The following is a 23443-nucleotide window of genomic DNA, read 5'->3' as shown; positions in this document are numbered from 1 at the left end:
TGGTATATTGATGCGGGTATTCGTGTTTATTACAAACGTTCAAATGACGTCGTCTAACAATCTATGGCAAACCGTACGCGTATAAATTTGACACATGTAATAATTTTATATATATATAATATCACCCGTTGTCAAGTAATGTTACCCGTTGCTAGATACTACCAACCCAAAGCATGTGCTTTCTGTTCTCAAGAGGGTAACAATGTTTTTTTTTTAAATGCTTCTCAACCAATCAGATTCGAGTATTTTACATGAAAGTATAATAATAAATACTATTCAATACTTCAACTTGTCACAAATATAGCTTATGACTAGACAATGTATCATAAACCCATACTCTATTATACACTGTCATATCACTAGTACATGTATGCAGATGTTCTGAGGGCCTGTGTTGGGACCACAATACCAAGTAGAGGTGTACATTTTTACATAGGAGCATTCTAGACCTTTTTGGTCAGATCAAACTTCTGTATTGTCATAGGACAAGTCTTTTGCCACAATGATTTAAAATACAAGAGAGCAAAATCAGCCAAACAATTTATTAACAATAATTAACAGGACAATCCCATGCCAACTGCTTATAAAGTTCTTAATATTCATCTCCACCTTCCTCCTCACCCTCTCCCTCAACAGAGTCCAAACCAACTTCTTCATAATCCTTTTCCAGAGCAGCCAGATCTTCACGGGCCTCAGAGAACTCGCCCTCTTCCATCCCCTCACCCACGTACCAGTGAACAAAGGCACGCTTGGCATACATCAAGTCAAACTTGTGATCTAGTCTAGCCCAAGCCTCAGCAATGGCAGTGGTATTGCTCAACATGCAGACAGCTCTCTGAACCTTTGCCAGGTCTCCTCCAGGAACAGCAGTGGGTGGCTGATAGTTGATGCCAACTTTAAATCCAGTGGGACACCAGTCCACAAACTGGATGGTTCTCTTGGTTTTGATGGTGGCAATGGCAGCATTGACATCCTTTGGAACTACATCTCCTCTGTACAACATACAACAGGCCATGTACTTGCCATGTCTGGGATCACACTTTACCATCTGGTTTGCTGGTTCGAAGCAGGCATTGGTGATTTCTGCCACTGACAACTGCTCATGGTAGGCTTTCTCAGCTGAAATAACTGGAGCATAAGTAACAAGTGGGAAGTGAATGCGTGGATAGGGCACCAGGTTGGTCTGGAATTCTGTCAAGTCCACATTCAGGGCTCCATCAAATCGAAGTGAGGCTGTAATAGAGCTAACAATCTGACCAATCAGGCGGTTCAGGTTGGTGTAAGTGGGCCTTTCGATGTCCAGGTTTCTGCGACAGATATCGTAGATTGCCTCGTTGTCAACCATGAAAGCACAGTCCGAATGCTCCAGAGTAGTATGGGTGGTAAGAATGGAATTGTAAGGTTCAACTACTGCTGTAGATACCTAAATTAAGTGAACGAATTGCTTTTAATACAATGGTGCATCCAACAACTGTATAACTAAACACTAGATTTTAAAAATTGTTGCTAAAATTGTTAATTGCATAACAACTTGAGTCCTGTACCCATGTTCTATTTGCTTACAGATGTGAAAACAGCAATGAAACATTTTTATAGACAAAGAATTTCAAGGTTGTCAGGGTGTCAAGCCACTTTTGGTCTAAAAAATATAGGATTATAGGAATTTTTTTTGCAGTTTATAGGGCAAATATGGAATTTTTACAGCAGATTTATAGGAATAAATAGGGTTTTTAATAAAGAATTTATATAAAAGTTTATTGTTTCTGCATAAAAATCTAGCAAACATAGTATCTTACTGGAGAAAAAATAATACTAAATATAAACAAAGACAAAATCCTTTCAGATGTGGACAGTTTTCCATCCAATAGACAGTTCTTATACAATCATCATAGTCATTCTCTTCATAACAATCTAATTAAATATCAATCTAGCATCAGCTCCTGGATTTTTGGTTTTTTTCCTCCTTTCTTATCATTTTTTAAAATGGACTGTCATTTTTTGTGTGGATATATAGGGCTTTATAGGGATTTTAATGACTTATAGGGAAAATATAGGAACCTTCTAGTTTATAGGAATAAATAGGGACTTGACAAGGTTGTGGAAAAGAACCAATTCTACGATTGGGAATACCTGAGGAGCTGGATATATGGCAAATTCCAGTTTGGATTTCTTTCCATAATCTACAGACAGTCGCTCCATAAGCAAGGAAGCAAATCCTGACCCAGTTCCTCCTCCAAAGCTATGGAATATCAGGAAACCTTGTAATCCAGTGCACTGGTCTGACTGAAAATAGTTACATTCAAATATGAAATCAGAATCTAGTTTGAATTAAACATAATCTATTTCCACACTGGCATCATCTTTTGCTAAACAGAAATTCATATTAACAAGAGGTCCATAGGCTTTATTGGTCACTGAGTACTAGTTAAAAGTATCACTAACCCAAAGGGCTGCAAAATCTTCAATAATTTTTCTGTTCTGCCATCTTCGCTAGCCAAGAGTGGACCAAAAACCCTTGGCTAGCGAAGATGCTGTTCTGGGGCGCGTTTTACAAAAGAACTTACGACAAACTTTACATACTGGAATTTTCCGGTTTATTGTAAGGTCATTCACTCCAAATGCAACATATTTCTTTAAAATGTTTAAAATTAAGCCTCAGAAAAGTTTTACTTTATTCACTTAAAGTAATAACTGTGTAATACAATTTAAGACTTGTGACTTTGCCGTAAGTTGTTTTGTAAAACGGGCCCCTGCATATTTAAGGTATACTGATCCATGTCATTGGTTTTTGCAAAAATCTTTTTTTTACAAATACAAACTGCGCATGATAGAAATATATTTTTTCCAAAGGAATTTTATGTAGATATTCCTATATCAAAACTTAAATGTGTACCAATTTTCTGATACGATCCAAAACCAAGTCAACGATTTCTTTTCCGATAGTGTAGTGACCTCTGGCATAGTTGTTGGCAGCATCCTCCTTTCCAGTGATCAGCTGCTCGGGGTGGAAAAGTTGACGATATGTACCAGTGCGGACTTCATCTGTAAAACATTATTTCATAACTTTAATTGACTAGATCGTTCCAAATGATCCCATGTGTCACTTGGGATACATCATTAATCATTTGTATATGCTACAGTGCAGGGACCTATAATTAAGGAATGAAAGTAAGTTTTATTTGTTTAATACCATATAAAGTTGGGACAGTTGTCACATTATAAACTGCAAAGCAGTTTATAAAATTGCGTAAACTGTCCAAAAACCGCGTTTGATATTATTTGAAGGATAATTTTAAAGAAAATATAAATTTTATAACGCAGATCAATATCGACGTAGCAACAAAATGAAAACTGAATGTATTGCAACATCATTCCTATAACATCATATAGCGGGACTAAAGGGCAACTTTGTTTATACGACATAAAGAATGTTGATCAAGTGAAATGAACCAATCAAATTGCGTGTAACAAGTGAAATTAAATTATTATGATATACAAACCCACGGTTAATTATGCTTCGTTCCTCTCTCCATCACCCGTGGGTCCAATCATTCCTACTCGCTCATTCTCATGAATAAATATTTTAAAATATTGTCCAATCAAAGTAATTGTTATAGTATTAAGTAACGGAACTCTTCCATTTTTAAAGGTAGCATTAAAGGCATAGGGTCTATCTTTTATCTCAAAATGACATCACAACATTTTGCAAGAACTCCAAAAAACGAATTTGTAGTATTAATTATGAGTTATCTATAGCTGCAGTGCTTTGAAATTGAAGTCATTTTGACGCGTTAGCCATTTATAAAATGTTTGTCTGGAGGACAATACAGTATAATTTGTCCAAACCGGCCTCTGAGTACTCCAGCGCTCTGTCAATTCCAGCCACAAAATATAGTCCCTAACATTTCTTTAACAAATCCTTTATTAATAATTCCCTGTACTCCGGATACTGCGCATTCTGTATATCGGCCGGCTTACACATTCCCAACTGCTATCAATTAACTTTAATTATCCTGTGTAAACCGGTCGCTCGATGATACACCACCTTAAGGTATTCAATGTATAATGACCATATTTCATATCTAATAAATGGATGGTGGAATATTTGTAATCATGGTATCATTTTGAAGGGTTCATCAATTAAAAATAATCCACCATAGGAATTTTCAAAATTTTATTTACTGCTTGATTTATTTCACCTAGAATTTAACATTGAAGTATATGTGAAAAGTATGTTTTATTACAATATTTTAAAAACAAATTATATTTTCATACTAATCTCTTGGTAAAAAGTTACATACACTTTCTTTTTATGAAAATATGAAATAAAATTAATCATTGACCACACACATTTTTAGAAAATTAGATTTTTCTTATTTTTACAAAGGGTAGACAACTCTTCCAAAAAGTCTTAAGTGCAAAAAGGTCAGCTTCTAATCATTTACCAGTCATGCAAATTTCATCTGCTTCACTTTCATCATTATTTAACAATAAACTTTTTCTTGATCTAAATCCTTCAAAACTGTTCATTATCCCTTCATTATAAATGGAATACCTTAATTGTATTCGGTGTACACAAGGTCTCCACTGCTAGTGATTAGCTCTAATTATCGCATTTAAACCAGCCACCCCCCGATGACCAACCTCGTGGTATTCGGTCGATCACACGCGGTGTACACAAAGGGTGTCTCAAGGGAAGCCACAGGTAAGTAAACGAGTGCAACTGGCGATGAGTCGCGATCAGTTTAAAATAAAACCTGATTTTTAGGGGGTGCACTTATCAATTATGACAGCACCACGCACGAGGTAATGGCGCCCTCCCCCTAACGACAGATACGAGAACTGACATTAAAAGACAAAGTTCAATTAATCGATGAATTCGATACATTCTTGGAATGAAACAAAATCGGCAACAATCCCGTTATGTTTTCCAAAAGCAGAGTTTCCCCTCGTGGACTTCTCAGAACTCTACGGCGAGTCAGACAGTGATGATATGCAGTTAGTTAGCACAACTCGCCATGTCCGGTCGATCACTCGGCATTACACCAGTTTCTGTTTCACAAATTGAGACAGTTGAAAGCGATACATTTACAATGAAAGCTGGAAAAGACAAATTTTAGACGAACACAACCTTGACGAACGTACATAATGTAGCACTTGATAACGGCGATGATGTAGACAAAATCGACAATTTACCAACAGAAAATTGCGCGAATAATTCCCAGATTTTAAACTGTTTAATAAAAATTGAAACTTTTCAAATGAGCACGACAATAAAACACTGACATTTATATTTTCACATTTTGAATTCTTTGTGATATAATAAAACGTTAACAATCATTATACACATATGCATAGAGAGTGAATACAAGGGAAGCAACTCTTTCTTATTCTTGTCAACATTCTGCACTCCCGACTCTGTGCAAACCGGCCAATTTCTTTGGAACCACACATAGCCGGTTTAGACAGAGTATACTGTATATTAAACTGGTACCCTGTTGATTGGTGGAAACACACAAACATAAGAGATGTGAAGTCAACAGGGTACCAGTTTAAGCAAATGAGAACAGGAAATCATTTTGTAATTACCAATCTGTAAACATTCTGAAGAACTTTTTGTGATTTTCTAGTTATGATCTTTAATTTCGCCACCTTTTCGGAACATGCAAAATTTTACCAATATCTTAGATTATTTTGCTCAATCGTAACCAAAACTGAATCTGTGGTGAAAATATAAATAACACTTTATACTGGGATTCGGTTCTGGCCTTTTAACCTCATCCAGAGGTGCACTTCCGGCAAAGAACAGGGCTCGAAATTAACATATGCCCGTCAGTCTGTGACTGGTTAAAAGTCTGGTGGACTGACTGACATATGTTTAATTATTTCTGGTAGTCAGTCTGATGGGACTGGTTAATTTTCTAAAGCATTATTTTGGAAAATATACTTATGAAATTTTATACACACATTTGGCATGCTTCGATCTGCAGATAACAGACAAATCTGATTCGTAAATATAAATCCCACATTTAAGTGTTACAATATTGTCTGACTGAGGCATATTGAGTTTAATTTCATTTTAATAGCATCAACGAAATATGTTTAATTATTTCCAGAAAACTCTGTTGGACTGGTAAAATTTTCTGTGGACTGGTTGAAATTATACCCCATCAGTCCGACTGGACTGGTGACATAAAAAGTTAGCTTCAAGCCCTGAAAGAAATGCATTGATTTAATGCAATTCTTGCACCGATCCATGTCCAAGTCTTCTTACCTGTTACGGAAAAGGACAAGCGTGTGATCCGATTGTATTTTGCTATAACAACAATTGTATACTGAATTGGACTGAAAGCGTCTTGTTGATTAGACAAATTGGCTCAGGGTATACCATGAGCGCCCAATTAAATTGCCTCATTAATTATTCATGAGAACGAGCAAGTAGGAATGAATGGACCCATGGGTGATGGAGAGAGGAACGAAGCGTAATCAATCATGGGTTTCTGACGATGTATTCCTCTTAAGGTGGCTCACTACACCCTGAAATAGTTTCTCAAATCAGTGCGAATTAAAAATCATTAATGATATGATGATATATAATAAGTATACAGAGATCTATATATATTTATTATACCTCAATGTTTTTGCTATATAAATCAGGGATTTTTTTACCCCTTGAATCCAGGGGCCAGGGCCCTCAAGTTTGGGAAAAATAGCGATATTTGATTAAAATTGGGAAAATTGTTTCATACAAAAAACTAAGGAAAACAAGCAAAAAGTTAACCATTTGATACTTCATTATCAATGTGGCTGGCTTTAACAAGCTTTAATTTCTTGTTTTTGGCAACAACAAAAAAACCTGTCACAATTTTTTGCAACAGAGTGGCACTGATGTTGGATGGCCCCTCATGGCATATTCTCATCAAAGCATCCATCATTTGGGAATTTTTTAGGAATCATTTTGGGAAAAACACCTGCTTTTCAGCATTGGGAATGGGGCCGAATATCGGCCCTCTACAGACCCTAAAAAAAATCTCTGTAAATGTTAGGTAAATAAATTTGCTATTTCTTCTGGATAACGCTAGCCATGAAATAGTTTCTGAACTATCTGCCCTAGGGAAATAGTCTCGAAACTATTTACCGGATGCTACCGTGGTATATTTTCCCCGCGTGTTAATTTCTGTGATGTCAAAGTCTGATAATTCTAATTAGTTTACCACTCAGATTTATATCACCTCAGTCGATTCCATCTAGGCTAATGCCGAATGTTTGTTTACTTCACTTTGGTATGTCTGACACAAGTAAAGTCTACTTTGGTATAATAAAACACCTATTTACTGACTATGCTGACAATAGCAAGTTTATTGCCTCCCTCGACAGCAACTATTTCCCTCGACTGCGCCTCAGGAAATAGTTGCTGTCTTGGGGAACAATAAACTTGCTGTTGTCCACATAGCCAGTAAATAGGTGTATAATATATATACACACCAAAAGACAAAAAATATTTCAAAGACTGGCGGATTTGAATGAGATCTGCGTTTCACCAGCCCAATGCTTTAACCACTGAGCTACAATGATAGACAAACGAATCGATCAATACAAATAATTTCACAAAACATTTAAATCGTCATTTTGTGACGTCGTGTCATAAAGAGTATAAGCTTTAGTGTAGTGAGCTACCTTAAAGCACATACTTAAAATCTTTCCTTTAAACATGATCAATGGAAGGCCAAATCTTAGAAATTTAGACATTATAATGTTAAAGTATCATTTTTATTAATTAGGAGCCATTAGAATTGAACCAGCTGACTTGTTTGTGTTTTATGAAATGTAAATGAAAGAAAAATATTTTCTCTCTTTTGTGTGTATTTGTCGAAATGCCTATAAAGGGCCCTTGATTGCAACAAGAGATGTTTGTAAAACACATATGCCCCCCATGGTGCAAAATTGAAAAGGGTTATACACACACATCATTTAATTGAGAGTAGTACAGTGTATCATCAATTCAAAATACTGAGCAGACAATATCTTCCTATGTCAAGAGTGGATTGACCATGTGACCTCAAAATCAAAAGGGGTCATCAACTCCTGAAGATGTACCAGTGTACCAAAAGCAAAGGGTTCTAAAGATATTGAATGTACAGTATATTCCTATGTCCAGTTTGACCCTTGACCATGTGACCTCAAAATCAATAGGAGTCATCTTCTCCTGATGATGTACCAATGTACCAAGTTTGATGTCTGTCAAGCAAAGGATTCTCAAGATATTGAGCAGACAGTATATTCCTATGTCCAGTTTGACCCTTGACCTTTGACCACACAACCTCAAAATCAATAGGGGTCATCTTCTTCTAAAGATATACTAGTGTACCAAGTTTGATGTCTGTCAAGCAAAGGATTCTCGAGACATTGAGTGGTCAATATTATTAGTTACACAGTTAGTTAGTGACCTGATACGGAAAAATACATGGTGTGAAAAGAAAACCCGTATCGGGCTCGGCTTCGCCTCGCCCGATACGGGTTTTCTTTTCACACCATGTATTTTTCCGTATCAGGTCACTAACTGACTGTGTAACGAATTTATCACGTCGAAGACCTCTAACTGTATATGTGGGAGTCTATATCATACAACTTAGTCAAATGTCTTTCCTTTTGAAATGCCTGCAAGTCGAACCCGACGATAAATAAAATTACTCGCCCAATACGGATTTTACTCGCATGATACGGTTTTTTTCACGGCGTCATGTGACCAAGATCTGACCAATCAGATTTCAACAATTTTGTCTGAGGCGTGATAAATTCCTATGTCCAGTTTGACCCTTGACCATGTGACCTCAAAATCAATAGGGGTCATCTACTCCTGAAGATGTACCAGTGTACCAAGTTTGATGTCTGTCAAGCGAAGGGTTCTCAAGATATTGAGCAGACAGTATATTCCTATGTCCAGAGTAGATTGACCCTTGACATTTAACCTTTTGACCTGAAAACACTAGGGGTCCTCTTCTTTTCATAACCAATCCACATATGAAATATCATTACCATCAAGTGAATGGTTCTCAAGATATTGAGCAGACAGCATGTGGTCTAATGACCGACCGACAGACCTGTGCAAACCAATATGCCCTTCTTCTTTGAAGGGGGGCATAAAAATAACAAGAGGCCCATGGGCCACATCGCTCACCTGAGTCACCTTGGTCCATATCAGAAGACTTTCTATATATATTTGCATGTAAAACCGTAGTCCTTATCATGGCCCCAATCTACCCCCGGAGGCCATAGTTTTCGCAAACTTGAATCTACACTATGTCAGAAATTTTTCTTGTAAATGTGAACTTCTTTGGCCCAATGGTTCACGAGAAGAAGATATTTGAAGATTTTTCCTATATATTTGTATGTAAAACTTTGATCCCCCCTTGTGGCCCCATCCTACCCCCAGGGGCCATGATTTGAACAAACTTGAATCTGCACTATATCAGAAAGCTTTCATGTAAATATCAGCTTTTCTGGCTCAGTGGTTCTTGAGAAGAAGATTTTTTAAAAAAAAATTCCTATATATTTGTATGTAAAACTTTGATCCCCTATTGTGGCCCCATCCTACAACAGGGGGCCATGATTTGAACAAACTTAGCTCTGCTCTATGTTAGGAAGCTGTTCATGTGAATATCAGCTTTTCAGACTCAGTGGTTCTTGAGAAGAAGATTCTAAAAGAATGTCCCTATATATTTGTATGAAAAACTTTGATCCCCCCTTGTAGCCCCATCCTACCCCAGGGGCCATGATTTGAACAAACTTGAATCTGCACTATGTCAGAAAGCTTTCATGTAAATATTAGCTTTTCTGGCTTAGTGGTTCTTGAGAAGAAGATTTTTAAAGATTTTTCATATATATTTGTATGTAAAACTTTGATCCCCTATTGTGGCCCCATCTGACCCCCAGGGGCCAGGATTTTAACAATTTAGAATCTGTACTATATATCAGAAAGCTTTCATATAAATCTCAGCTTTTCTGGCTTAGTGGTTCTGGGAAGAAGATTTTTAAAGATTTTTTCTATATATTTGTATGTAAAACTTTGACCCCCTATTGTGGCCCCATCCGACCCCCGGGGGCCATGATCTTAGCAATTTATAATCTGCACTATATCAGGAAGCTTTCATATAAATCTCAGCTTTTCTGGTTCAGTGGTTCTTGAGAAGATTTTAAAAGATTATTCCTATAAATTTGTATGTAAAACTTTGACGCCCCCCTTGAGGCCCCATTCAATCCCCGGGGTCCATGATTTTAACGAACTTGAATCTGCACTATATCAAAAAAAAACAAAAAAAAAACAAAAAAACAAAAAAACCCCCAAAAAACCCCATCTTTGACCCCCTATTGTGGCCCCATCCGACCCCTGGGGGCCATGATTTTAACAATTTAGAATCTGCATTATATAAGGAAGCTTTCATATAAATCTCAGCTATTCTGGCTCAGTGGTTCTTGAGAAGAAGATTTTTAAAGATTTTCCCTATATATTTGTATGTAAAACTTTGATCCCCTATTGTGGCCCCATCCGACCCCTGGGGGCCATGATTTTAACAATTTAGAATTTGCATTATATAAGGAAGCTTTCATATAAATCTCAGCTTTTCTGGCTCAGTGGTTCTTCAGAAGAAGATTTTTAAAGATTTTCCCTATATATTTGTATGTAAAACTTTGACCCCCTATTGTGGCCCCATCCGACCCCCGGGGGCCATGATTTTAACAATTTAGAATCTGCATTATATAAGGAAGCCTTCATATAAATCTCAGCTTTTCTGGCTCAGTGGTTCTTGAGAAGAAGATTTTTAAAGATTTTCCCTATATATTTGTATGTAAAACTTTGATCCCCTATTGTGGCCCCATCCGACCCCCGGGGGCCATGATTTTAACAATTTAGAATTTGCATTATATAAGGAAGCTTTCATATAAATCTCAGCTTTTCTGGCTCAGTGGTTCTTCAGAAGAAGATTTTTAAAGATTTTTCCTATATATTTGTATGTAAAATTTTGACCCCCTATTGTGGCCCCATCCGACCCCCGGGGGCCATGATTTTAACAATTTAGAATTTGCATTATATAAGGAAGCTTTCATATAAATCTCAGCTATTCTGGCTCAGTGGTTCTTGAGAAGAAGATTTTTAAAGATTTTCCCTATATATTTGTATGTAAAACTTTGATCCCCTATTGTGGCCCCATCCGACCCCTGGGGGCCATGATTTTAACAATTTAGAATTTGCATTATATAAGGAAGCTTTCATATAAATCTCAGCTTTTTTGGCTCAGTGGATTTTTAAAGATTTTCCCTATATATTTGTATGTAAAATTTTGACCCCCTATTGTGGCCCCATCCGACCCCCGGGGGCCATGATTTTAACAATTTAGAATTTGCATTATATAAGGAAGCTTTCATATAAATCTCAGCTTTTCTGGCTCAGTGGTTCTTCAGAAGAAGATTTTTAAAGATTTTCCCTATATATTTGTATGTAAAACTTTGACCCCCTATTGTGGCCCCATCCGACCCCCGGGGGCCATGATTTTAACAATTTAGAATCTGCATTATATAAGGAAGCCTTCATATAAATCTCAGCTTTTCTGGCTCAGTGGTTCTTGAGAAGAAGATTTTTAAAGATTTTCCCTATATATTTGTATGTAAAACTTTGATCCCCTATTGTGGCCCCATCCGACCCCCGGGGGCCATGATTTTAACAATTTAGAATTTGCATTATATAAGGAAGCTTTCATATAAATCTCAGCTTTTCTGGCTCAGTGGTTCTTGAGAAGAAGATTTTTAAAGATTTTTCCTATATATTTGTATGTAAAATTTTGACCCCCTATTGTGGCCCCATCCGACCCCCGGGGGCCATGATTTTAACAATTTAGAATTTGCATTATATAAGGAAGCTTTCATATAAATCTCAGCTTTTCTGGCTCAGTGGTTCTTCAGAAGAAGATTTTTAAAGATTTTCCCTATATATTTGTATGTAAAACTTTGACCCCCTATTGTGGCCCCATCCGACCCCCGGGGGCCATGATTTTAACAATTTAGAATCTGCATTATATAAGGAAGCTTTCATATAAATCTCAGCTTTTCTGGCTCAGTGGTTCTTGAGAAGAAGATTTTTAAAGATTTTCCCTATATATTTGTATGTAAAACTTCAATCTAATCAAAATTAGATGTTGGATCCGCTTGCATACTCGCTACACAAACATCTAAAAACATCCCGTAGAGGGTCACGTCAGAGGTCAAATTCGGTATCACTCTAGACTTATCGACTTCAACAAACATTCAATGATTTTGCCAGCGGTGATTTCATTGGTCAATCGAATTTGACCTCTGACGTGACCCTCTACGGGGTGTTGTTAGATGTTTGTGTAGCGAGTATGCAAGCGGATCCAACATCTAATTTCAATTAGATTGGTAAAACTTTGACCCCCTATTGTGGCCCCATCCGACCCCCGGGGGCCATGATTTTAACAATTTAGAATCTGCACTACCTAATAAAGCTTATCTATAAATTTCATCTTTTCTGGCCCAGTGGTTCTTGAGAAGAAGATTTTTTAATAACCTACCCTATTTTTACCTTTTCTTGATTATCTCCCCTTGGAAGGTGGCCTGGCCCTTTATTTTAACAATTTAGAATTCCCTTTACCTAAGGATGTTTTGTGCCAACTTTGGTTGAAATTGGCCCAGTGGTTGTTGAGAAGAAGTTGAAAATGTGAAAAGTTTACAGACGGACGGACGGACACCGGAGTACGGGTGATCAGAAAAGCTCACTTGAGCTTTCAGCTCAGGTGAGCTAAAAAAATATCTCATTCTGTTTTTAAAGGGACTGGTTCACGTTTTTTGATAGAAATGTTTATCATTTTTTATGTTAAAATTTAAAAATATAACTCATTTAATGTTGACAGCCAAAATTTGAACTGTCTGAATGCAAGGATAAGAGCAGTATCTTAGGAATAGCTTTGATTCTGTGTTATGTAAACAAAGACTCGAGTCTTTTTATGTAAACAAACAAACCTGTGAAACGTTAATTTTTGTAATTTAAAGCATCTTCATTTTGTACAATCACAAATTTTAACTTTTAAATGATACGTTTTACTTAAAGCAGGGTTCGAAATTAACTTTTTCAAGCACTAGTCCGTACGGACTAGTAACTGTTGGTGTTCACTAGTCAGCAAAGCATTTCACTAGTCCGTCCAGTATATAATAAAATGATCTTCATTTTATTCAATAGTATTTAATCAAATCAAACACGTCACAGTTGCAAACAATTCAATTTCTGACACCTATAGAAGAAAAAGAGACCACCATATTTTATTTCGCATTCAAGATCTTCAGAAGCATACAATATTAACCTCCGAGTTAATCCTTTTATAAATGTCCATAAGTGCGTTCGAGATCGACGTTCCTGTTGTTTTGGTGCTCAGATCTTAAAGTCAAAAGAGTTCGAAATTTTATTAATAAAGTCAATAAAATTCACTCGATTGACAAGTCATGAGCTATAGTGTTATGAACTACTGTGTTAGAGTCGCGAATGACGAGAACATGTGCGCACAAACGTGCATGTTCTCAGACCACACTACTTGCAATTCTTGCACCTAGAAGACGTTCTCGTGATGTGTACTCGGCGTTCGGAATCGGCAGGAATTGGACAATTTGTGCACGTTCGAAAAACGGCGGTCTCGAACACACTTCATGTGTTAGGAAGATCAGGCTGTCATAGTCATGCAAACACTTGACCATGCAGGTAATCAACCATAAGTTCAAACAATAACACACCTCAATCTTAGTTTTCAAAACAAATAATAAACTCTCTATAATGAGCTTCTGTCTTGATGAATAACCTTAATTTTTTTGTGAAACCTTCTTAACATATTAGACTATAGATTTTGATCATTTAAAGTGAAAAACAAAATTTATGGGGAAATTGTGAATCAGTCCCTTTAAAAGACAATTATACTGATTACTGGCATATGTTGCAGAAGGTTATTAGACATTGCAAAAGAATTAAATCAAGGCCATTAGATATGGGTAAAAAACCTACATGCTAATTCTGGTCAAATTTACTAGCATGGAATCAGCTTTGAAACAGCATATCAGCAAGCATTTCTAGCATTCAAAATCAGCAACCAAAGACATTGAAGAAACCCAGCCTTAAATGATGTTTTACACAACAAAATATGTTCCTATGCTGTAATTATATAACCCCCACACAAACACAAACACTACAAAATATCAAGTCTTTAATATCTCTAGATATTAATTAAAAATATATTATATATATTGTACAAAGTAAAAAGAAAAAAAGTTAAATAGAGTCAAGAACTGAACAAATAGTATTCTGAACTTTATTTGGATGGGAAAGACAGAAAACTAAATTTTCCCAATTTACCAAATAAAAACCACTAAAAAATATCTCCTATTCAACATGCTAATTAAACAGAGAGAGAGAGAGAGAGAGAGAGAGAGAGAGAGAGAGAGAGAGAGAGAGACTAAAACTGACCAACAACAGTTGGCTCCAGGTCAACAAAAACTGCCCTTGGTACATGTTTGCCAGCACCAGTCTCACTGAAGAAGGTGTTGAAGGAGTCATCTCCACCCCCAATGGTCTTGTCACTTGGCATCTGTCCATCTGGCTGAATGCCATGTTCCAGGCAGTACAACTCCCAACAAGCATTTCCTATCTGGACACCAGCTTGTCCAACATGGATGGATATACATTCACGCTAAAAACATGAAAAAGTTCATAATTTTTTCCCCTCATCTTGGTGGCTTACAAGGTTCTAGTTTTATCCATAAAATATTCACAATATTATTATTTTGTTGAAGTGTTTTATGATGCGCATCCATTGATGTAAAATAAACTGACATTACTTCCTTTTAAAAAACACATATTATCAGGGCTCGAAATTAACATATGCCCGTCAGTCTGTGACTGGTTAAAAGTATGGTGGACTGACTGATATTTGTTTTAGTCAGTCTGATGGGACTAGTTAATTTTCTAAAGCATCATTTTGGAAAATATACTTTGAAATTTTATACACACATTTGGCATGCTTCGATCTGTAGATATCAGACGAATCTGATTTGTAAATATAAATCCCACATTTAAGTGAACATTACAATATTGTTTGACTGAGGCATATTGAGTTTAATTTCATTTTAATAACATTAACGAAATATGTTTAATATTTCCGGAAAACTCTGTTGGACTGGTAAAATTTTCTGCGGACTGGTTGAAATTATACCCCATCAGTCCGACTGGACTGGTGACATAAAAATTTAGCTTCAAGCCCTGATTATGTATATAATTAAATGTATGAGAAACCAGGGATTTCTGTAGGTTGTTTTTACTACTGGTACAGGGTACATTTCCCCCTTTGACAATACATGAATATTTCCTCTTCCACAAGGAAACTACACAAAATTTATAACCCATCAGAGTTTTATGAGTAATCAATCAATTCATATGCCTGTTTTGAGATATTAATCATTAATCTGAGGATGTCCCCCACCCACCATCTTCCCTCTCCTGGAAGTTCAAGAATTGTATTCTCAAAAATTTCCCTCAAGTATGAAATGGGTAATAATATCTAAAAGCTGGATAAAAACCCTGAAACAAATTTTATCAAAAGAGGTGTGTGTGTGTGTTACCTTTTCCACCCTCAACCCCCCCCCCCCCCTTTAAAGAAGATTTTGATTAAAATGTTTTTAAAACCAATTGGGGGGGGGGGGGGGGGGGACCTGTACCCCATCCCACCGGCACCCTAGATTAAATACATTATTTTTAGTCAGTAAATAGCTTTAGTGCTTGTTGTAGTGTTATATATACCATGTCTGACTCTAAATAAGGATTATTTGATTTGATCCGCCACTGAAATCAACAAATACTATTAAAATATTTAGGTCTCCAGTCGGAAACACGTGAGACTGCCAACGTGTGTAAATCACGAGTTGAACTTTGCATACTTTTTCATTGCAATTTTCTACTAAAACAGTTTATAATGTGAATCTAAAAATTTCAAATTCAAAATTTCTCTTCTTTCAAATCAATTCTCTCTTATGCTGTGCGCATACATATATGCACAGCTTAAAAAATTTTGTCGTGCGTAATAAAGATTTTTCTAGATGGTACAAGTGCGTAATAGATAATGTACTCTGTCATGATTAACAGACATACCACATGTTGATTGCCTAAAAATAGCACTGTATACTATGTTTACGAGAGGGCATCTATATCTTCGTACGAAAAGCTACTTAATGCGCTTAATAGAATGAACAAATATAGTGCATACATTCTTAGGTCTTTCTATCATTTACAAATTATACTTTATACATACCATTTTCACAGAACTTCAAATTAACTTCACTTCGGGATGATAAACTTTGTGCTGAGATGTGCAACGTGTCTCACACAAATTCAAAATGATAACGTTAGTGGATACTCTCCTTTTATATACTCTGACATCATCATCCTCGTGCATCCTTGGAAACATAACGAAACGAATGATTTAGATAATTAATCAAAATATTTATTCATATAAATTGCCACAAGCGTTGTTTTGTTTTTAAATTTCTATGCTTTTTAAACTTCGATTTTCAAAATTATCGTCTGCTGCGAAGAGAATAACGGAAACAGCCGATGAATTCCGGAAATCTGACATTAAACGGAAGTGGTGTTACAGCGCCACCAAAACATTGGATAGTAATGAGAGGATACTTCGTTGATTTTTTTACTCTGGCTTTGGTAAACATCACATGTATTTAAACAATGATGATTGATATGAATCATAACCATGCATATTTTCTTTAGTTTATAAGAATAATGAAATTTTATAAACTTCAATCGTTTTGATGATGATCAAAATGGGTATGGCAGTTGGCAAAAAATTAAAATATCAGTTTATAATAATTTGTTCCCCTAAGGTAAATAAAAACTATTGTTGATAACATGTACTTTAGGGGATCCAACATTATTTAAGCTTCCTTTAGGGTACATTTAGAATAGACAGTTGGATGTGTCTATGGTCTGGGCATCCCTAAAATTAATCCGAGATTCCTCTGACTCTTAACCCCGCTTTTATTTTGTGACTTCTGCGGGGAAGAGTCAGAGCGGACTCCATATTGAAAAGTGGGAATTCAGCGACACCAGCTGGTGTCGCTGCTTTACCTACCTCTTACAACTTTATTTCGCGGATCTATCTTCCAAGACGTGAGAATTCAGTTATCGGAAGATTATTCTACAAATACATCATGATTAATACGATGCTATCGCCGTTTAAACGATGGAATTTTGTGTTTACATGTGCTGACGTCATGCGCAAAGAAATCAAATGGCGAGGCAGCGACCTAATTCAAGTGATGCTCCATTTGTCGGTGTTAGGGCCGTTTAAACGGCGATAGCATCGTATTAATCATGATGTATTTGTAGAATAATCTTCCAATAACTGAATTCTCACGTCTTGGAAGATAGATCCGCGAAATAAAGTTGTAAGAGGTAGGTAAAGCAGCGACACCAGCTGGTGTCGCTGAATTCCCACTTTTCAATATGGAGTCCGCTCTGACTCTCCCCCGCACATGTCAAATATAAAAGCGGGGGTAAGAGTCAGAGGAATCTCGGATTACCCTAAAGTAAACTAAGGGCGTAAGGCTCCACTACGTCTTATCGTCTACAATATTAATCTCGGCTGAGATTCGGCTCGGCTGAATATTTGGACTAACGCCTTTACCGAATATCGGAGCTTCATGATTCATGTCTGGAAATATACTTTCAGCTTTAGCTGGTTCTTATATATGCACTTATGTGACACTGCTGTTCGCTTCAAATAAGTGATTTGACTGTTAAACTAATTCTCTATCGCTATCAATTTTGTATTGCTTACTGTTTATGTATGAAAATCCCAAAATGAAAACAATCACTAATTTTTCATTCAAATGAAGACTTCCATGGCACAATATTTTATCTTCTGAAATTGAAGAGTTCCTTTAGTCTGTTTTATCTAGTTACTAGGGGTGTGTATTGCTCAAGATTTTCCGATACGATACAATATTTTCTGATGCGATATCCTATATATTGGATATACAATGTAGTTAAGCATTTTCTGAAGTAAAATATCAAAATTTAAAAAAATGAAGTGGTTTAATATCTTTTATTTCATAACAAAACATACAATGACAATTGAAGTCTGAGGAATCTCCAATGTCACAATGTAAAAGCGGGTATTAAAGTCTGAGGAATCTCCAATGTCACAATGTAAAAGCGGGTATTAAAGTCTGAGGAATCTCCAATGTCACAATGTAAAAGCGGGTATTAAAGTCTGAGGAATCTCCAATGTCACAATGTAAAAGCGGGTATTAAAGTCTGAGGAATCTCCAATGTCACAATGTAAAAGCGGGTATTAAAGTCTGAGGAATCGTGTTCCTGTTAGAGGCAATTTTTAAATTATGAACTTCGATCCCGACTATTAAAAGGGCTATTTTTAAACCCGACATTATATCGTATCGTCGAAACACCGTATCGTATATCGCTAGACAGGCGTATACCGGTACATTTCGATATATCGATATATTGATTCACCCCTATTAGTTACTGATACAGTGTATCTCCACACACCTACTTGTACATCGCTAATATAAAAAACAAACTATAGGAACTCCTCAATTTCGGGTATTCATTTGAACAGATAATTTAGTGATAGTTTATTTTATGGAATTTACATACTTAGACAGTAAGTAATGCAGCATTAATAGTGATACGGAGTTGGTTTAATAGTTAGCTAATTTATCTGAAGCAAATAGCAGTGTCACCTAAGTGCACGTCAATTGCTAGAACAGGCCAAAGCTGAAAGTAAATTTTCAGACATATATTATGAAGGACTGCTCTGAGATTCGGTGAAGGCGTCAGTCCAAATATTCAGCCGAGATTACGTTTGAAATCATACCTGAGATTAATAGAATCATTCATTAGTACGAGTGTGGGATAGGGAAATTCCACCGAGGGTACAAGATTCGCAGTATAGGACGAGGCTTTACCGAGTCCTAGACAGCGAATCTTGTTCCAGAGGAGGAATTTCCCTATCCCACACGAGTAAATAATGTAGGATTATTTTTCTCACATTATACTACAGTTTAGTGCATAAATTTAGGAGCTTTGAAAATATTCTAAATTATCAAAATCCTCATTTGAACTTTAATGCAAAAACTAATTAGATAGGCAGAAAGAGCATACTCGAAAATGGTTTACACTGTGAGTGTAAACTGAAAAAAACCCAAGGTTGTCTACCAGAAAGCTATATACATTAAAATTTAAAGATAACAATGCAAAATATTGTTACTTCACCGTGTAACGTAAATCTTCACCATGTAACGTAAATCATAGAAAATATATGACGTCACGATCAAATGACGTCGCAGCAGTGTGAGACAGAAAAATCTCACATGGGTAAAGTCGATCTCACACTGGTGATAATGTGAGAAAAAGATATATTACATACTTCGCGTTGATTTCCGATGCAGGGTCCTTCTGGATCCTCTTTATCGGACTCGTCCTCGGAAACTAACTTGTGACTTCCATTGATGTTAATTTTGGATCTATAATCTTTACACTTGTTGTCCTGATCATCCTACCAATTGTCCAATCTATTCTTGAAAAATTTTGATAATAAATTTAGACCTTTGGCACGGACCACTTGACCTGGTAAACTATTCCATATTTGGTATGTACGCTCAGTGAATCTGTATTTCCTTAGCTCTAGTTTGGCTCCTTGGGGGAATAACTTGAAGCAATTTCCTCTATTACCAGATCTTTGTGATTGACTTTACCTTAATTTGATAATGTCACTGGTATTTTTGTCATATTTCCCTGAATTTGGTTGATGAGTTTACTTTTATGTGGTGTCCATACTGAGCTTACATAATCCAAGTGTGTATGAGGGGGACATAAATTGTAAATTTTAGGACTCCAGCACCCCTGGGGCCCTAGGGGCGGGGCAAAAACTGCCCAAAATTGACCAATTTTCAAAAATCTTCTCAAGAACCACACACATGTAAGATAAACTAAATGCATAGTGATGTAAAGCAGGAAGGCCTCTACCAAAATTGTAAATTTCATGATCCCCAGGTTAGGAGTTCTGACCCCAAGGCAGGGCCAAACTTGTTATATAGTGTTTATGTGTAAAACACTTAAATAACATTTTCTTTTATGCTTTTGATACTAAATTAAAACTAAATGGATTGAGCAGGTAGTCTTTTACCAAAATTGTAAATTTGATTTTCCCCAGAGTAAGGGTTTTGGGGGCCAAACTTAGCATATATAGTATTTATGTGTAAGTTTGCTGATACTGTATAAAATCTAAATGCATACTTAGAAATAGCAGAAAAGGATGTACAAAAAATGGTGAATTTCACAACCCAGGGGCCCGTTTTACAAAACAACTTACGACAAAGTCGCAAGTCTTAAATTGTATTACACAGTTATTAGTTTGAATTAATGAATTGAAATGTTTCTGAGACCTAATTTTCAGTATTATGTTTTACTAGTTTACATTGGAGTGAAGGATTTTACAATAAACGAGAAAAATTCAGTATATAAAGTTGGTCGTAAGTTCTTTTGTAAAACGCACCCCAGGGTTATGACTTTAGGATGAGTTCAAATTAGTCATATATTTTGATGTTTTAATGTTAATACACCTATTATTTAAAGCCTTTCATCAGTGTATGCACTTTTGAGGGCAGTGAAGTTTTAAGAACACATCTTGTTTTATACTGTTGCTGAACATTAGAATTTAGCTTAGATATTCAGAACAGGAAATTTTTTCTAGATTTCATAGCCCATGGAAGTAGTGATACTTTTTCACTAGTATTCAGGTGACCGATAAGGCCTGTGGGCCTCTTGTTCAATGAATAGATGTGCTTTTCGAAATTAAGGTTGTTATCAATAATCACCCCTAAATCCTTTTCCTCCGTTACTTCCTCTAGTAAGGTTTTTCTCCGTAATACTATATCTATAGTCATGATTCTGGTTATGTTTTCCTATATGCATCTGTTTGCACATTTCTGGATGAAAGCATGGTTACCATGTTCTAGTCCAATCTGTCAGCCTGTCTAAATCACTCTGTAGAGTTTCCTTGTCATCCTCCCATTGAATAATGTTAAAGATCTTCATATTGTCAGCAAAAAGGTACACCATCAATTCTACCATCTCAGGAAGATTGTTTATAAAGATAACAAACAATAGGGGGCCAATCACCGACCCCTGAGGAATGCCGGATGTTACGTCTCCCCTTGATGCCCTGTTGATGGATACGTGCTGTGTCCTTCCTCTCAAATAGTGCCTTATCCACTCTAGTTTCTTCTCCAATACCATATGCGTCCAGTTTCTTTAGTAATCTTTGATGAGGCACTGCATCAAATGCCTTTTGGTAGTCCATATAAATACAATTCCACCTCTGCTCCATTATTAATGGCCTCAGTCCATTCATCCAATACTCTTAGTAAAACATTTTGTAATGCATGTAGAATGCCCTGCCATGAATCCATACTGGTTGGTTGTAAACAAGTTGTTCCTAGTCATATAATCAAAGATACCATCTCTTACATTAATCCGAGATTCCTCCGATTCTTACCCCCGCTTTTATATTGTGACATATCTGGTTGTTTTTATTGTGTGGGTGGTTTTTTTTTTTATATACATAACTACTTGTGCAACTTTCTCTAGAACAATCCAATGTAAAAGGGAAATAACACCTACTACATGATATGTATCTTTTGAACAAATAACGTAATTAAGTCTTTTTTATGTATGGACTGTTGTATAGAAAATGATAAATAAGAAATCACTTGACTGAGTCTTATTTAGCAAATTAAGTCAAGAGAGACAACTCTTGCATATTTTAAAAAAAGACTTGTTTAAGTAGTAATTAAAACTACTTCTTCTAGTCTTGCCCCTGACTGTATATGAAGTGCAACTTGTATAAAATACATATGAATAAGAATATTTATCAACGGTTATCAAATTATGGCTGTATCAAAGAAATTATGGCACCCTTGTTGGTGTAGAGGTGTTGATAAAAGCTTTGCCACACGTGTACAGTGTGTTACAAAATATTTCTCATATTCTGTAGATAAGTAAAAATAATGTGGACCTAGTTCGATATTATGGAGGATGCTCTTAGTCGCAGTTCTGTTGAATCTTCATCAACCAATGACGACTACGTAGTAGTAAATGGAGAACCCAAATTGAAAATAACAGGTTTGTTATAGAAGTGGTTTTATTTTTAAGTCTCGATTAATCAGAATATGATATGAAGTGATCTGCAGACACTATTTCAGGTATAGATATAGTCAGTCATCTGACTGTTGTATTAGTACATTTAGAAGTGATCTTGTATCATTGGAAGATGATAGGCATAGATGTAAAGGGTAGAATTTGCTGTTGTCAACAAAAGCAAAATTTAGGTCATAAATTTCATTTGCAAAGAAAATAACAAGCTAAATGCATGAACGGTTCAATGATTTAAGTATGAATTTGGGTTTATAGTGGAATCAAATCATGATATTGATACAAGTATTTTATGGTACATTTAATAGTGCACTTGTGTAAAAATTTAATCAATAAACATTATTTGTTTTAGGTGATATTAATGATCTGAATGATGAGGTGTCTCAGTCCTCCAAGAAGATGGCCTTGACCTTGACCCCCTCCAGTTCCCTGGGGACTGACCCCCAGTCTCCCATTAGTTCTGTAGACAATGTATTCCCCAACAGTCTATCTACAGGGGCCATCAGTGAGGAGTCCACACCAGGAGAAGGTAAATATACTGATATAGAAAGAAATGCACAGTAGTCATTCTTTGCTGACTCTTTTCAAATAATTTTTTCATACATTCTTTTGGGGGGGGGGGTGGTGTAGAATGAATTGCCTGATTGCAACTTGTGACGTCTAACACTATTGTTTACTCGATAGATAGTCTATAGAATTTGAGGACAATACACATGTTTTCATAAAATCCTCAAATTGGTATGTATCTGTAACTCTCAATTGTTTTAAGTTCCTAATGCATGTGATTTAGGCACCAGTAGTCTATTAAATGCACAGGTTTTCAATATTTGATTGCATTGTCCTTAAATGTAACCTCATTTTGAGAAATGCTGCATCTGAATGAGTCTCAACTCAACAGTGCAATTAGATGACTGGAAGAAGTTGTATTAAAATTTACAGTTGCAGAAGATTTCAATGTTGCACAAAGCACCATATCTCGCCTTTGGAGCAGATATCAATAACTGATCATTATAAAGCAGGTGGACCAAGTGTGACGTCAGCAGCACAGGATTGCTAAATATTGACTCGTCTGTTGTATATATTGACTTGACTAGTTATCTGTTGTAAATATTGACTGTCTAGTTATCTGTTGTAAATATTGACTTGTCT

The 23443-nt window shown here is 36.1% G+C and overlaps 2 protein-coding genes across 5 annotated transcripts in view; one reads left to right on the top strand and one right to left on the bottom strand.

The window, feature by feature from the left end:
* Positions 1 to 527: 527 nt before the first annotated feature.
* On the bottom strand, positions 528 to 16634 carry LOC125678297 (tubulin alpha chain, testis-specific). 2 transcript variants are annotated; one of them, XM_048916648.2, is made up of 5 exons: positions 16356 to 16634; positions 14519 to 14741; positions 2894 to 3042; positions 2131 to 2283; positions 528 to 1423 (listed from the first exon to the last, which is right to left on the bottom strand). In XM_048916648.2, exons 1-5 carry the CDS (start codon positions 16356 to 16358, stop codon positions 593 to 595), a joined length of 1359 nt encoding a protein of 452 aa, XP_048772605.2. In that variant the 5' UTR covers positions 16359 to 16634; the 3' UTR covers positions 528 to 592. The 2 variants fall into 2 exon arrangements, with proteins under 2 accessions (XP_048772605.2, XP_056011401.1); XM_056155426.1 differs by having other exon boundaries at positions 15848 to 16440.
* Positions 16635 to 16667: 33 nt separating this feature from the next.
* Positions 16668 to 23443, top strand: part of LOC125678306 (rab GTPase-activating protein 1-like) — a 59063-nt gene continuing 52287 nt past the window's right edge. The window contains exons 1-3 of one of the 3 annotated variants that reach the window (XM_056155423.1): positions 16668 to 16762; positions 22137 to 22264; positions 22647 to 22823. In XM_056155423.1, coding sequence (XP_056011398.1) covers positions 22171 to 22264; positions 22647 to 22823 — 271 coding nt within the window. In that variant the 5' untranslated portion in view covers positions 16668 to 16762; positions 22137 to 22170. The remainder of the gene's footprint in view (positions 16763 to 22136; positions 22265 to 22646; positions 22824 to 23443) is intronic. The other 2 variants (XM_056155422.1, XM_056155425.1) reach the window with 2 other exon arrangements.

Source organism: Ostrea edulis, chromosome 2 (genome assembly GCF_947568905.1).
Source record: "Ostrea edulis chromosome 2, xbOstEdul1.1, whole genome shotgun sequence".
Taxonomy (NCBI): Eukaryota; Metazoa; Mollusca; class Bivalvia; order Ostreida; family Ostreidae; genus Ostrea; species Ostrea edulis.
Note: the sequence above shows the minus strand (reverse complement) of the source record. Positions and strands in the feature narration are given on the sequence as shown.